The 17,249-nt window shown below is 39.3% G+C and overlaps 1 protein-coding gene across 1 annotated transcript in view; it reads left to right on the top strand.

Annotated features, from left to right (window-relative positions):
• Window positions 1-17,249, top strand: part of galnt18b (UDP-N-acetyl-alpha-D-galactosamine:polypeptide N-acetylgalactosaminyltransferase 18b) — a 66,010-nt gene that overhangs the window by 25,854 nt on the left and 22,907 nt on the right. The window contains exons 2-6 of the mRNA XM_046387876.1: window positions 186-381; window positions 2,621-2,787; window positions 10,512-10,695; window positions 11,790-11,987; window positions 12,237-12,351. Coding sequence (XP_046243832.1) covers window positions 186-381; window positions 2,621-2,787; window positions 10,512-10,695; window positions 11,790-11,987; window positions 12,237-12,351 — 860 coding nt within the window. The remainder of the gene's footprint in view (window positions 1-185; window positions 382-2,620; window positions 2,788-10,511; window positions 10,696-11,789; window positions 11,988-12,236; window positions 12,352-17,249) is intronic.

Genomic DNA, 17,249 nt, shown 5'->3' on the forward strand with positions numbered 1-17,249 from the left:
CGCTAACATACATTACAGCACAAGGAAAACAAGCACAAGCATTTATCACAGTAATTATATTAGCCCTATCATTTTTCCACATTCCTTAAATGTCACCTTACGCACAACCTCACCAGTAGGTTGAGAGGCTGTGGCCTAGACAAACATTTATGATATTTATGCTGTTTGCCTTATGTGCCTCCTAGAGACTCCAGGGAGGGGAGAGGACAGTCAGGTGGACACTTCATTCTCTGACTCATCGCTGTTCGCTCACTGGGGGCAGGAGCTCACTCCAGACAACCGACGGGTGGCACTGAAGATGTTCCAGTACTATGGATATAATGGCTACCTCAGTGATCGTCTCTCTCTAGACAGGCCAATACCAGACCTCAGGCCTGATGGGTAAGATTGCAGGTAGAATTGTGTTCAAACATGGTCACATTCATTGACTGTCACCCTACTCTACAGATGCTAGCTGCTAATATAGATCTAGTACAGCATCTGGTACTTTATTAAATTGTTTTATTTCACTGGAGTTTTGTGACACATCTACATTATAGATTGAGAATGCATTTTGTGCTGCAAAAGCGTCAGTATGAGTGGGTGCAAGCTATTTTTTTTCTGTCCGCGCTTCTGAGCCATTCCTGGACAGAATATCAGAGAGTTCATGGTGCCAACTAGACACCCAGACTCCCAGATCCTATAGAGCATCAGATGGGAACAAGTCCAGTCCATGGAGGCCCCATGTTGCAACCCACAGGACCAAACGTCACAATGTTTTAGGACTCAGCAGAAGTTTGCCAGGAGAGAGATGATCATTGTTGTTCACTTCACCTGTCAGTGATTTTAATGTTTTTGCTGAGTGGTGTATGTAACAATGTTACAACAAACTGGTACAATGTAATTGTGGTATAAGTTAACATGTTTGTGTCTCCTCTCGTTTCCTTTATCGTATATTTTCTTCCTGGGCGGGGCTTTAAGTGATTATCAACGTTACTCACCATGGTGTGTAACAAACACAGAGATGTTAAGATATTGATTTAAACAATATGGCAAACTCTCTTATGGTTATCATAATTACATTGTCCCAGGGTTGTAACTAATGAATATGTAACCATTGATTATTATGCAGATTAATTAAGTTAATGAATTTGTCTATAAAATGTCCCAACGTGCCAAGTGCCAAGGGTGTTGTGGCCAAGCGGTCAAAAAATAAAAGATTGGTTTTCTATCTTACTGTCAGAGAACTGTGTCTAAAATTACATTTTAGAAGCTAGACTTAAATGTTATGAACCATTTTCAATCAAAAATGTTTTCTTGAAACAACAAGCCATTTATTAATGAAAAAATCATCTCAAAACAATCAAAATGATCAGTTATTCAGTAATAAACTTTGCTGGTCCCTCTAAAACACATATTGAAAACCCATGAAGAATTTTCTTCTGCCCGCAGCATTCAGTGCAATTACCTGCTGCTGTGTTAATCAAATTATGCAGGCAAAGGAAAACTCTTGCTTGCAGTCGGCTTGTTTAGGAGTGATTCTTGCGTCACCAATATCTGTCACAAACCCCAAAGGCCGTCTGAAGGTCGCGGGACAAAGTACATATTTTCCATCTGCAGCCTATAAATTAAGCACCACTATCTTTAAGACTGATTGGCTGTGACTCAGTTTTCAGCACGGCTTTCATGTTCACATCACCAAGGTTACAGGAGCACACGAGATGACATCCTGGTGCAAAGGTTTACACAGCTCAAAGCTCTTCAGGGCATTTTCTCCACTGCACTTCACTACACTCCCCTCAGACCATCCATCCTCACTAATACTAGCTCTGTACACTCCCCTAAAACAGTTGTGGGGGATACATTAATCACACACATTTTACACATATTTCCCCAAAGTAATGCCCTAGCCTTGGCTTCCTGTAAATACAACAGGCTGTTGGCCATAGCAGACAGCACAATGAGGTAATGGAAAAATGATTTACTTAAATTTGACAGGCAGGACAGGAAACCAGTAGCTAAAATATTACAGTCCAGACACAATTCACTATGTATGTGTCAAGGGGATTATTATGGAGACAATCCACATACTGTTGATGAGTGAATCCTTCAACACATCTGTGTCATTACAAAAAGAAGACATTATCATTAGGATTTCCATTTCAAAAACCTTAATTACACAATCAAAGGGACACTACCTGCAGATTTATAGGGACATTTTTACAGCCTCTTCTTTCTCTGCATGTCCTGGAAACAGGCATCAGTTTCCTCTTCAGAGAATAGACTGGACTCTTTATTCACACTGAAAATGTCAGCGTGCAGTGGCAGAAAACAATATTCTTAAAGGGAAGCTTGATTGATGTCAGACCTTACCACACAGTCAATTATTTATTCCTCCTAAACTGGTCCCCTTTCTAACTGCATTGCAGGTGTACCGCTATTCCAGCAGCACTCTCATGCCAGTGCCTACATTTACTCCTTAATTCATGAAAATAGGATCCTGATACTGTCTGCCAAGTACCTGGGTTGGCATGAAATTACCCTGCCCTTTAGAAATCAGTGTCAAATTTATCTGTTAATCCTTTAGTCAATATGCAGCACTAAACATTGCCACACCAAACATTTGTTATTTCCTTCACAGGTGCAGAAACATCACTTATCCTTTAAACCTCCCTCAAGTGAGCATCGTGTTCATTTTTGTGAATGAAGCCCTGTCTGTCATCCTGCGGTCCATTCACTCTGCCATCAACAGGACGCCCTCACACCTTCTCAAAGAGATCATCTTGGTGGACGACAACAGCAGTAACAGTAAGCAACATCATTTTACACATTGGGGGGCTCAGCCTTGACACACAGGCTTACACCCTACCCCAGCACAGAGAAGCCTGTAAGTGAGATGTGTGGTCAGCCTACTTTTAATTAAGCGCTGGCAGGGTCCAAAATTATGTAAATCTCAGATGGTTATCTGCCACACTGGCGTGTGAACATAGTTCAGAAACTGGACCTAAGAGTCTCTACCAAGTTTTATTCATTCATTCATTTAGGTTGTGCTGCTTTTCTTGCCACACACAGAAGTAAAGGGATTTGTGCTGCTTTCAGGTACGCCTTGTAAACCTCCATACTCAAATGGCCACAAAGTTTTTTAAAAAGAACAGTGTTTCTATTTTTTATTTATTTTATTTTTATTTATGTAACTATATTTTCATTATTATTTCTTTTTCTTTGTTGAAATACACTGGATGTGGTAACAGTTCTACTCATGTTATGTCTGGTAGTGTTTGCAAACATCCTTTCTCACTTTCTGAATCTCTCCTGCAAGTTACAGCAACAGGCCACCAATAAATAAATAATTACCAACACTGTTACCTGGGAAAAAATCGATTCCTCTGGGTTTAAACATTGTTGGAAACATTTGGGATAATGTAAGTACACAGCTAAACAAAATATATAACAAATGTCTAATAATTCTGTAGTGTGGAAATGCATATAATAAGCAATCCCAGCCAACATTACACACAAGATACATTTATTTATTTATTTCAAGGTTTAATTAGGGGATAAACCCCATGAGATGCAGCATTTCATTTTCAACAAAAAGTTAACAAGCATTTACACAAACAAAATATGACACAGAACAAACAGCACAGTAACAGCCACAAGGACATACATACAAGAGCTTTGATTAGTCATGTTCCTAAACACCTTTTCTCTTTAACGGTAAAAGTGAAAACGCACTGTTTAAAAACACAAAGAAGTATAAGCAATGTAGCACAATAGATTTATGTTAGAACAAAATAACATTGCATTTTCCTTGACATACTTACATTATATCAATTAACCAAATATGCATGTTCTTTGACACATACCACCCACCTAAACACTGCATTCACAGGACGATGCACCACACCACACCACAGAAACTGTCTATGAAGGGCTTGAGGAGCATGACAGACAGCTCAAGTTACCGGCCTGGTCCAATTTTCGACCCACATCAGCCACAGCATTAAAACCACTAACTCCGACAAGCAGCAGAACGTTTCATTATAAGGAGATCAGTGTGTTATTCACTTCACCTGTCAGTGATTTTAATGTTTTGGCTGATGGCTGTGCAATACATTGCCGTGAGTGCATTTACATATGCATTAGTATCTTGATTTTGTGCCTTATCCTGTTTACGACATGGGCATGGAACGTGAAAAACCTGGTTATTTTTATCCTTGTACACATGATCATAACGGTATCCAGCTTACTGAGCATCTGCCTACAGATATGGCTTGATTTCTCTCCATCTCTGCCAGTGCTTTAGAAACATGGATAATGTTTAACATGGCACAGTTTCCTGGTTTCTAAATGTACTCCAGGTAACATATCCGGGTTTTACTAAATTAGGACCAGGTCTTAACAAGGTTTTTGGAACTGGGATATGCCTTTTATACGTGCAAAACATAACCTGTATTCTCTAAAAACCAGATCACTATCAGGATACTAGTGTACATGTAAATGCACTCCAAGTCTTCTACAAGAACCAACAACAGGATGCTGATGACTATCTGCTATCTAACTTTAGCCTTTAGCATGCTATCATGTGCTATATGTGTTGTAATGTTTTATAACAAGTACACTGGACACATTTATAAGAAGTATGCTGCAAACAATAAACTCATGGGACCAATAGTAGCTTCATTATTTAGTTAATTAAACCTGCTTGTCATTTTCATTTCAGCTGGCAAAACAGTTACTGACTAGAAATGAGAGTTTTCTTTTTGTCGACTGTTTGAAATCAAGGACCCTCTGCTTAAAAAATACCCAGATCATAGATAATAAATGTTCCACTGTTGTAACTTATAATTGCAGGCATAAACTAAGTATGCAATACGAGCTTGTCAACCAACAGTAACAAAAAAGGGCAAGGCCTCACAAACATGCTAAAATGAGTAGCTCCGTATTAAAGGAGGTCCATAGTTTACATGTCGTTGCCTCATTTATGGAGATATCTATCTGTGATATTTACTGCTCCTCTAATGGCCTCCAAACTCCTTTAATGATTTTAATGAGGGGCTGTGCTCACTGAATTTAACCAATAGATGAAGAACACTAATTAGCTGCAAAGCCAGGAAATTTGCCCCAAGGCAGATAACAATCCAGCAAGGTGATGTATTGTTTATATGTATCCTGTTTGCATTTGCAACCCTAATTCTTACATCTGCATGCACCAGATGTGGTGTAAGCAGTGTCTGTTTGAGAAGATATCCAGTACATGTTGACAAAGTGTAGCCACTGAGCTCTGTTTGCTTGTTTTTACTGAGATGACTGATGTGTGAGATAACCAACCATGCAAGGCACTAGAAATAGACTTGAAGTCACCTGTGAAAAGTGGACCTATAAATTACAGTGCAAGACTTAACTACTTCACAAAGGCAGAAAGCAGGCTCTAAAGAGGTAATGATCCTGTGCCAAGGTCATTTATAGGCAGTACAGTTTAAAATGGGCTGTGCTATTTGTGGCTAGAACTGAGACAACCATTAAGGGCAATCAGCATGGGAAATACTGGCAGTGGGAAGAATATGTGTACCAAAGTCAATAATGCAAAACATGTAGCATGGCCTGTAGCCTGCTTGATCAGAATATATTTCAGCAGTATGCCTTGGTAATTTATATATGCTGGGATAAGACTGATCACTTTTCCTGGGGCGAATACTGACCAGAAAGTTGAATATATCCAAAGTTATATGGTACCATCCCTACAGTCTAAAAAGTTTGCTGCCTCTAGCACATTATTGGATTATCACATCACATCACATTAACATTCATATTACATCACGTAATTGAAAGCTTGGGAGCAGTCGCCTTTAGCTCCTTCATGGACCCAAGTCACGCGGTGACATTTTGCTGATGGCATTTCACCCTGTTTGGCTGAGCACTCTGTCACACTGCATCTGATAGGCCCGGTGTTATCATTATCACCATGACTGCGAATCTTCTGTGTGCTAAATGTCGTTAGCCTGTTGACCTGTGATGCTGCTGAGATTGTTGAAGGGGTCATCATCCACGGATAACCTCTGAGGCATCCACAGCTTTACATTAGTCACCCACCACTGTCGCAGCTCACCTCCAAGAGGCATTAGCATGCAGGAGGACGTGTAGCTATCAAGGCAGAGAAGGGCAAATTGACCTAGCTGATTCCCCCTTAATTGGATAATGTCCCAAGCTGTGGTCCTAGAAAGGCTTGTCTGTGTAAGAGTGAGCTTTTTCGAAGGGCTCACTTATTAGACAGACTATCATAGGAAATATGATTCCATATTTTAACTCAAATGATAATAATTGTATATATGTGAGAGTGAAGGATTTTGTGATGGGCAGCTTATTTAAAGCAACAAGAATTTAATGCCTTTTTCCAAACTTCTGTCTTTGTCTGATTCATTTCCTCTGTGAAGACGACACAGCCCTTTAGGTGCCCATCAGAGAAATTTAAATATCTTAGATGGTTGTTCAATTATTTAAAGAGTTAAAGTTTAAATCTGCTGATTTTTTAAAATCTGCTGATTAATCAGTTGTTTGGTGCATATCTTAAAATAGTATCATCAATTTTTTTTTATTGCTTTCTCTTTGAAACTGAAATTTATGTTCACGTTTTGCTTTTTGACATTTTATGTGAAGTGAATATGAAAGTTGTTGCCAATTACAAATGGATTGGTCAACTAATAGTTTCATTTGTAATTAAGATAAAGATGTCTTTCTTGGACCAGAGCATTCAGACTAAGCATGGAGGTAATGTGTTGCTGACCAGATTCTGTGGTTCCATCCCTGTGAGTATTTTGAGGTAACGTGGATTCAGTCAACAACTCAGGTGTCTAGATAAGTCCTAGCAACTGTAGGAAAGCAGTTGGATATCCAGCAAGCAATTGCAGCAGGTCCAGCCAATAAAAGCTGGAGGGTACACAAAAGCTGGGACGATATCAGCAGAAAACAACAAAGCTGAGTTTACAATATGAACTGCCAACTATAAAATACAAGCAGTACACATTTGTATTGGAACTTCACCAACATGTGTTAAAAGTGTTTTTAACAAACTGCCAGTCTGGTATTCAACCCCAGGATCCAGGATTTGGATACAAGACTGGTGAAACTGTGGAAGAAGAGCCAGTATCAGTTGGATATTTTAAACAGATTTTCACACCTGCAGAGTTATGTAGTGAGACATTGCCAAGTAGTGCAGTGCAAACTACAGAGCAACTGTGAGACCTGTATCCATGCCAATCTGCCATCTGCTGTACAAGCAGTAATGTCTCTGTGGTGGTAAATATTATTGAGTTCTAATTTGCATGAAGAGAACATACAGTACATACAGTACAGTCAGTTCAGAGACATCAACATACAATAATGGTGCTGCAACAGGTTACAGATTAAAAAAAAGCAATTACTAAAATCCTATTCGCTAATCGAATATGCTTGGTTATGCACAGAAATTCATCTGACATTGTCACAATTAAATTCTCTGCTTTCTTGAAGAAACAGGATAAGCCATGTTAGACTTAAAAGACATTTTTGTTCTGAATACAGAAAGCTTTCATTGTGTGTGGTTATTGATTCAGAATCACAGTATTCAGGTAGTTATACACAGTTTCATCCGGTGTTACATTGTTATATCACACTGTGGATAAAATAGAGGTGAGCTAAATGACGTATTTGCCTTTTTTGTGGCTAACCGTTTGTTATTTATCTTTTGAAAAATAAGCTGTTTCCTTGTAACATTTTGAATTTAGTACTGGATTTATTGCTTGACTGCACAGCGATGCTGGAAACCTGTTGTTGGCTCGTTGTTTCAGTCCAGCTCCATCCCAAAGTCCATAGCTTTCCAGCAGAGCTTCAGCAAGATATCAGTCCTGAAAGACTGATGACTGTTGGCCACCAGCCATGCCTGGTGTAATCGACTGTGGCTAATTATGATTTGTTTGGAGGCACAACACATCATCATTCTTATTTTCAATTTACACATATATCAGAATATCTTAATTAATGACAGATTAGAAATCACTGTGGATACAGTAAAGTGGCGGTACGTCATTAGCAGCTGCTTACAGGACAGAGTAAGGACAGCAGATTTAGCCAGAGTTAAGAGTAAAAAGTGAAGACTGCTAATACGTAAGCTAAAACTTTAATTAGAGTGTGGTTTCCGTTTTTGGTGTGTTTTCCTGATCCAGAGTCCCTTTGCTTAAAGTTCGGGCTATTTAATCAGTGGCAGATTTACACTCGGGAGGTCTGCTGATTGCAATTAACCAGGGAAGGATAGAAAACCAACCACTGTTGGGTCTTCTGAATGGGACGTTATCATCCGTAACATAAATGCACCACAGAATTTCATGTTGCATGTGGTGTATGTAGTCTGAGTATTATTCTGCTCCAGACTTGTTTATCGCCTTGTGGGAAATAGCAGCAGTCCTCTGAGTTGGAGCAGCAGCATTCACTGAATGATAAGTGAGACACTCTGCATCCCTCACTCTGGTATCGTTTTCATAAAACATTTGTATTTGTTTTCCCAGCAGACTCATGAAGTCAGTTCTTGCAAAAGGAACAGTTTAGACAATAGACAACAAAACTTTGTTCCAGTTTGTTCCAAAGGTGTTTGATAGGGTTGAGGTCAGGGCTCTGTGTGGGTCAGTCAAGTTCTTCAACACCAAACAACCATGTCTTTATGGACTTTGCTTTGTGCAGTGGAGCACAGTCATGCTGGAATAGAAATGTTCCTTCCCCAAACTGTTGCCACAAAGTTGGAAGCACAGCATCGTCCAAAATGTCTACGTATGCTGAAGCATTAAGATTTCCCTTCACTGGAAGGGCCCAACCCTGTGGAATCAGTTAAGCTATGGAGCAGTATTTTTATAAGTGAGTCTCCATTTAGTCTGAATTGAAACACATAGAACGAGGACAGTCATACATGTACGTGAGCGTGCAGGCAACCAGATGTACATTCCTGTAGATTTTATTCCATTTACCGACAACTGGTGGTCATCATGAACAAAGAAGCGCAATGCGCCAACAAAAAGGCAGAGAAGTCGCACATGAGGACACATGGATGCAAACAGTGCACACTTAAAAAAATTCTTACTGAGGGAGAACATACATTCAACACAATTTTTAGACCTAAAGGATTCATACAAAGCTTGAATACAGCTTTACTGGATTTTGATCAAATGAAAATAAGTCATTTATGTAGACAATTTTTCAGTACATACTTTGGTAAATGAATGAGACATAAAGCTCATAGTATGAAATAGAAATAGAAACACACATCCTGATTTCTACACATGGGTGAGCTTTCCAAGCTCTGAAGGGATTTATGATGAAAAGATATGAGCTTAAATTATTCCCATCATATGTTCCAGCATTCCACACTGATTGATATGCTGTGAGATAAATTCGTTCTTTGTTACGTCGGGGAAGATAAGGCTGCTGAAAAATATTCATAAATTACACTTCACAATCAAAACAAAGCTGAAACAAGTTCATATGTCACCGTGCGTAGGACTGTGCACAGTCTGTTGATGTTTGGGTTAAAAAAGTGTTGGTTTAATCATATATTGTGCACTGCACGTTTAATTGTAGTGAGTCTCATGTTGTGCATTTGTTTCAATGACAGATACAAACTTCCAAAGTACAGCCAGTGTCTTCAGCACTTCATGATCAGATGAAGTGTTTTTATTTGGAAAATCAAACTTTTTTGACTTACCCTGCCTCTGAAGGAGCGAGACACCCCATGATTTCACTGTGGCAGCATCCTGTCTGCTCCACATTCCCTTTAAACTGAAAAGCTAGTGGCAGTTAAAAGTGAAACAGAGAGAACATAGCCAAAGGTGATTTATATAAGAGATGAAACATAGTGCTGATGAATGTTTTATTATTTCCAGATTCATTCGGTTGACAGGACAGCACAGAGTTGTCATTGTGATGGGATGGTGGTTTTACTCACTCAGTGGCTTTTTCTGACTTTAATTTGGATTGAAATGTTGCTAGTTGAACCACAAAGGGGAACCTCTAACACATGGCTGTGGTTTATTTATTTATTTATTTGTGACAATTAGCAGAAAGATTGAGACCACTTATGACTTTTAGAGGGAACTCTGATTCTTTTTCATATAAGTGGCACTCTTTCATTTCACAGGCTGTGACTCATCATACAGGATATATATCAGGTAATAATGGAGGTAAACTTTGAAGCGGATGGCCTTCTCCTCCTCCCATGTTTTGAAAAACATTGCAGGCTGAGTCCTCGATATTGCAATAAGATTGGTAAGCCCTGTGGAGGTCTGCAGCGCTGGCTCAAGCTGCTGCCTCTTTGGTCCAGTGATCAAAGCAGTGAAGCATGAGTACTTTTGGCCTCCTACCAATGAAATACTGCCCACTGGAGGAGGACATGACGGCATCTTGTGGGTGGAAGTTTGCTCATAAAAAGCTCTCACTTTACTCACCTATCTCATACGGAAAAACTCTTCAGATATTGATGTAAAATGAATGTGTGTGTGTGTGTTTTATAGATGAGCTAAAGGAGAAGCTGCAGGATTTTGTGTCTGAGACTAACAGCCAACGACCAGGATTCATTAAGGTGGTGCGGCATTCCAAGCAGGAGGGTCTGATCCGGTCCAGAGTGAGCGGGTGGAGGGCTGCCACTGCCCCAGTTGTTGCCCTGTTTGATGCCCACGTCGAGTTCAACGTTGGCTGGTGAGTCACTCGCTGGGAGTGCAGCATGAGGCTAGCACAGCTGAACACAGGAGCACTGGTTCTTGAGTCATATCACTCTGTGTGGGCTCACAGAAAATTATCTAATTTAAAAACAAAGACTGTGAGTTGGCTCTTTTTTCAGTGCCTGTGTTCCGTGTCTATGATGATATACACCCCTGCACAATTTCACAATAATCACTAATCCACCACAGTCCCCATACTCCCCCTGATAACTCTGCACCTTGTCCCAAATATGTCGTGAGAATCTGAGCAACAGCCACACTTTAACTAACACTGTGTACTGTACCTGCTTTCTTGAACATGCACTCATTAGAGAAATAGTTTGACATTTTGAGGATTCATTTCCCTTCATTCAGTTTCTTGCCGAATATCCGTCAAATATAATGCTACAGTGCTCAGTCAGTCAGCTTAGTTTAGCGCAAAGAGAGGGTTAAACAGCTAGCCTGGCTCTGACTGAGTGTAACAAAATCTGCCTGCACTTTATTCACTTATTTTTTACAGTTTAAATAATACACAAATAGCATAACCTATTCATAAGTGAGCATTTGGGTTGCTGGTAGGTAGATTTATCCTAAGCTAAGCTATGATAGTCCTCTGACTGTAGCTTCATGCTTAAAACACAACAGAGTGGTATTAATCAATCTTATCTTACTCTCAAGCCCAAAATGTTGAACCATTGCTTTAAACTTTTACATCCTTTCAAATGAATTTCCTAATAGCTAAAAATCACCCACTGACTTGCATTGTCTTATCATATATGTTTTATAAGTTTAACATTCAGGGGGGGGGGTGTAAGCCAAGGGCACACATTCTCTTTTAATGACCACTGGTGTGTAACTTTTGCCTGCAAATTAATAAACATATTACAACTCTCCATAAAAATTCCATCAGCTTATCAGATGAGAAATGATGCTTTGTCAGAATAATAACTTATATTGAATTCATCTTGAAATTGAATGAAATTAGTCTCTAAAGCATGCCCTTACATGTCAAATATGATCACAAAGGCAATGAAGAAAGAGTGTCAAAACAAACATTCTCAATAAAATCACTTTCTGTTTCTGCATTTAAAGGGCTGAACCCATCCTACAGAGAATTAAAGAAGACAGAACCCGAATTATCTCCCCATCATTTGATAACATCAAGTACGACACGTTTGAGATTGAAGAGTATCCACTATCTGCCCAGGGCTTCGACTGGGAGCTGTGGTGTCGCTACCTCAACCCACCCAAGTCCTGGTGGCACAAGGGCAACAAGAGTGCACCAATCCAGTGAGTGAACACAGCAATGTCTCGATTATCTCAATCAAATAATATAATATGATAGTCTTTGACTGAAATTAAGTAAACAATTGACAGCTCTGCTAAAAAAGGCAATCCATGCAGTATTCATGAACAAATTATATGCTGTGCAAGGTCAGATTTCTGTTCTTGCCACTGCTGTCACTATAGCAACTGTGCCATGCTAACATTACCTGTGCAGAGGAAGAAAACTGATCTTCATCATCTTTAATCCCCCAGGAGCCCAGCTCTGATTGGCTGCTTCGTAGTTGATAGGCTGTACTTTGAGGAGATTGGCTTGCTGGATGAGGGGATGGAGGTGTACGGGGGAGAAAATGTGGAGCTGGGCATCAGGGTGAGTAATGATGTCGACCCCCCCCCCATGGCCATAGGCCACTGTTCATCCAGGTAATGTGTGGAAAATTAACAATGATAATGGAACTTAATGACTGTTGGGAGCAAGGTCACACAGGACTCATTGTCAAAATACTAAACTCATGGCAAATGTGTCGTTTGGCTGCAAGCGATGTGGCCTGTGCATTTAAAAATGGTGCAGAGGTGGAGCAGCATTTAGTAAATGAATCAGAATCAGAATCAGAATTCCTTTATTTCTCCCCGAAGGGAATAAATAAAAATGAAGAGTAGTATATCCAGCCAGCGTGTGTTTATATTTTCATGTTAAGTATTGTCACAATTGTCAAAATTTGGTTTTGATGGTGTACTTTTTCAGCTGAGTGTTCTTCATCTTCAGAGCTGCATCATGACTCTTGTTATTCTATACATTTTGTAGTCAACAAATTCCACGAAAGGATTAAAGGCAACAGTATGTTTGTCTCTCTCTTTACTTTTCGACTTCCCTACTCACTGACACTCAGCCCTAAGCTCACTAGTTCCTAGGGAAGACTAAAGACAGACAAAGCAGTCTAACCTCAAGGTCTGTTTAGTAGATATTTTTAACCTCTCGATCACCTCAAATACAGCAGTAAATAGTGCTGTTTTCAGCTGCTAATTTACAGTATACACAGTTGGAACTCTGGTTTTAAGAGCAGCGGAACAGTCAAAGTTTTGAGTGTAAATACAGTATTTTATTTATTTGGTTAATAGTTAATCTGTTTTTTTCTGTGAATTCCTTCCAGGAATAAAATCCTTCACATATATACTTTTTAATTTTCTGTATTGACCTAAAATTAGTCAGATTTTTAGTACAACCAATCTAGAAATACTTTAATCAGCCCTAAATATACCTATTATGTCTAGGTTTTTATTTTTTGAATGCAAACTCAAGAATTACTCAGGGTTACTACTTTGTTTATGTGTTTGTCATAGTTTTTGGAACTGGAATCTTTGTAATAATCTGTTTTAGGCAATACTTGTTGACATCAAGATCAATCCACTGTTTGTTTTTGACTCAGCCTGAGATTCGTTGACAATAACAAAAATATAGAATATCGCCAATGTAATACTTAAAATCATTAAATTGGATAACTAATGACAGCACATAAATGCCTTGACAGAAACAAGTGAACACAGTAGAGGTTATCTTTCAGCAAGTGTACCCAGAACACAGTGTGACACGCTCTCTCTTGTGTAGTTTTAGCTTGAATAAATAATCACTGCTAATTAATTCGGAAGTCTGAATGATGACCTTCATTCCCCCGGTGAGACCACTGAAGCACATGTGAGAGTTGTAGGGCTCGAAGTCATTGTTACCGTCGGCAGTGATGTGTGAAGAGAATGCCGACATTGTTGAGTGCAGACAGACTGTGTGTGCAGCTATGTTGTATTCTTCTCACAGTGTCGTACCTAATTTGTACACCATCACCAGCTCTGACTCGGATCACAATCGTGTTTGGTGTGCATTCAGTTCAGCCATACAGCAGTCAGATGGGATGGAGAAAGAACAGGGCTCCATAGGGATAGCTAAATGATAGCACACATCTACTGTACAAAGTCATTAATGCAGCTATCAGACTGTTCAATAACAGCAAAATGCAGCAGACAGGCCCTCCTCAGCTCCACTTCTGACTAGATAGCTCTGTGAGAAGACCAGCTTACGACAGGAAAGTATTCACCCTCACTAATGACAGAGATGCAATCATCTGTATTGAAGACAGATTACTCCCATAAGTCATCTTCCTCCAGAAATTACATGCTTTTGGAATTCCTGGATTTGATAATAGCCCCACTGATTGCTTTATAGCTGGACACATTGATGATTTTATCACATATATTACAAACTGGGGTCCTATCCATGTATGTGTATAGTTTGATGAATCATTTCAGTCCATTGCTTGGCTTTGAATTCGGTGTTGCACAGCATGTTATTTACTTGCTCGCTAATGTTGGACTGAAGGAGCTCACCCTTGCCTGGAGGTTAATGTAGTTTAGAGTTCAGTAATGCCTTGAAACAGAGGGTGACACAGTGAGCTGAGAGCAACAAGACTGGAGGACTCTGGCTTGGCTCCATGTTAGAAGGGTCTGTCTGTCTGTCTGCCTGTCTACCTGCCTGTCTGCAGCATGTTGGTGATGCCTCAAGACTACCTGCCAGCACACAGACTGACTGTGTGTGTGTGTGTGTATGTGTGTATAACTGGGCATTATAGATTCTGTGAAATCCCATGTGAATTAAGCTGAGTTTTATTTTGCATCACCCAGCCAATCAAACTTTATTTATGTAGCACCTTTTCAGAAAGTTAAGTGCTTTACAGTCAATTGACAAAGGAAGTTAAAAAGTATTTCAATACCACCATTTAGAGACAAAAACAAAAATAAAATATGGGTGGTTAAGAAAATAAAAAGATAGATAAATTAAGTTTGAACACTAAAACTATGAAATTGACGAGTGTTATGTTTCCTATGATTGTTTCGTCTCTGTGCTAAAGTGTTGCTGCTATATACTTTTATGGGGCTGACACTGACAGTCACACTGTGATCCATGAGAGCATTTTAGCAGGAAGTTAGCAACTCCTTCCCTTACTAACTGTTGTAATTCCATTAGCTTTACTCTCCTGTTTTTTGTCCTGATCATTTATCCAAAAGGGGCCCTGTGAATAAAGGGGAGTTATGATCATGCCATCTGTGGCATCTTGCAGTAAATTGCTGAAAGATGGTGGTCCTTCTATAAAGCACAGCACAGAGTTGTCTATCTACTCAGCTCTGGCCTGTCACAGCTGTCGTATACCACCGGCTGTCTGTTTGTTCTTCAAGGTGCAATGTGTTGATTTCTTTTGTGGACTGGTTTATGGATGTACAGTAAACACAAGATGCAGTTTTTGTGAGGTGATCCTTCACGTCAGACTGGCCGGCAGAACACACAGCAAATTGGACAGGACCCTGAAAGAGAATTGTAATACAAATGATTTCCCAGAACACCTGTGAATACTGGGTATTGCGCCAGTGAAGGAAGACTGGAACAATGCATCACAAAAAGACCAAAGCTGACATCATCGCTTGCAACCGGTGCCAGGATGGTTGTGTTGAGAAATGAGGATCATGGAGGGCTATGAAACGCAATTATAAGGTTGGCTCTGCATGCTGTATTTGTGGAAGTGGCAATCAAGCACCATTACTGTCATAATAATGATTTACGCACTGCGTTTCACCCAAATAATCTTCATGCAATTTGTAGATTAACAACGTGCAACACCGTCTGTATGGGCATGTTAAATAGCAATGTTAAGAGGACAGAGAGCCCACAGAATGAATGAATCTCAGAGAAATGAAAAATAAAGGCCAAGTCCTCACAGTGATACTTTTTTCTTCTATGATATTTAAAAACGCAATGTGATCAGCTGCCAGTTAACACACTTCATCCTCACATTAAAAATTCTGAATGTATGAAGTATGACTGAAGGCATAAACACATAAGGAATATATTTATTAGCTCAACAGATACAATATATAACAGCTGCAGTACAACATGATGTAAAACAGTTTATTCTTTAGCCATGTAAAGTTTAACCAAGTTAGCTTGTTAAAACAGACTCACTCAACTCCAGCACCAACCTTTCATTGTTTTGTCATAAGGCACACAGCATTAACACTGACCATGAATGAATGAGTGATGTACATGAGAACAGTCAGAAAAAAGGAAAAAAAAACATAAAGCTGCATTAAAGTCAGAGATGGAAAGTTACTAAGTACATTTACTCAAGTACTGTACTGTACAGTTCTGAGATGCTTGTACTGTGCTTGAGTATTCCCATTTTCTGTTACTTAATACTTCTGCTCCACTATGATTAAGAGGCAAATGTTGTACTTTTTACTCAAGATTTTTTTCACAGCTTCACAAATAAAGATATACATATAGATGTATAGATTAAAATAAAACTTCATTGATCCTTTACAGGCTTCAACTTTAAAGTGATGAACATCTGTTTTAGTAATTATAATCAAATATATAATATTCTAAAATATGTCATCCTGCATGATTAAGTACTTTTAGTATTTGGGGTATATATGGAAGCTAATACTTTTACACTTTTATTCACCCCTTTAGTCACCCTTACTCAATTAGAAAAATGCTTTGTAACTTCGTATGGCTGCACAAGATTTAACTACTTTTTCCCTCTCTCATTAAAATTTATGTCAGTTATTTAATTTATACATTGTTTGTCCCTCCCTCATTTGAAAGGTACAAAGGATTTAGAGCTCTGCCTAACCTTAGGCCTGCAGGATGAATATCAAAAGTTGGGCCATAATGACTCAGTCAGTAATTGTAAACCAGCCGCACTGATTGAGTTTCATGACCCCGGTGCTGCTGAAAATCTATCGAACCCCACAGCGTAATCTCAAACCAACAAGACAATCAATGAGAAGTCTTTTGTCTGACAGAGGTAATGTGAACAGTGCTGCAGAAGCACGAGCCATACCACAGCTTCATGCAGTATAAAATCTGCACAGTTAACTATAGCATTGCCTTCTGAACCATAATAAACTGCGAAAATGACAGCAGCTTACAGTAAGCACAGTGGAGCTGCACCACACTAATGTTACTTCAGTATGTCCTACAGAGTACCGAAAAGAAAATATTCTTTTAATAAGAAATTATTGTAAACAGCTACAAACTTCAGTCCTCTGGCATGTCTCTGATGTACTTCATTACTCCGGCTTGTTTGTTTAAGAATTGATTTTGAAATTATTTTAATTATGGTGCCAGGCTTTCCATGGCAGAGCTCCAGAGTGCATCGCTGATCTTGCACCTGAAACCCGAACTGAAATTTTATCTACACGTTATTCTTTCTTTCTGTGTTC

The sequence above is a fragment of the Scatophagus argus genome, chromosome 1, assembly GCF_020382885.2.
Source record: "Scatophagus argus isolate fScaArg1 chromosome 1, fScaArg1.pri, whole genome shotgun sequence".
NCBI classification, from domain to species: domain Eukaryota; kingdom Metazoa; phylum Chordata; class Actinopteri; family Scatophagidae; genus Scatophagus; species Scatophagus argus.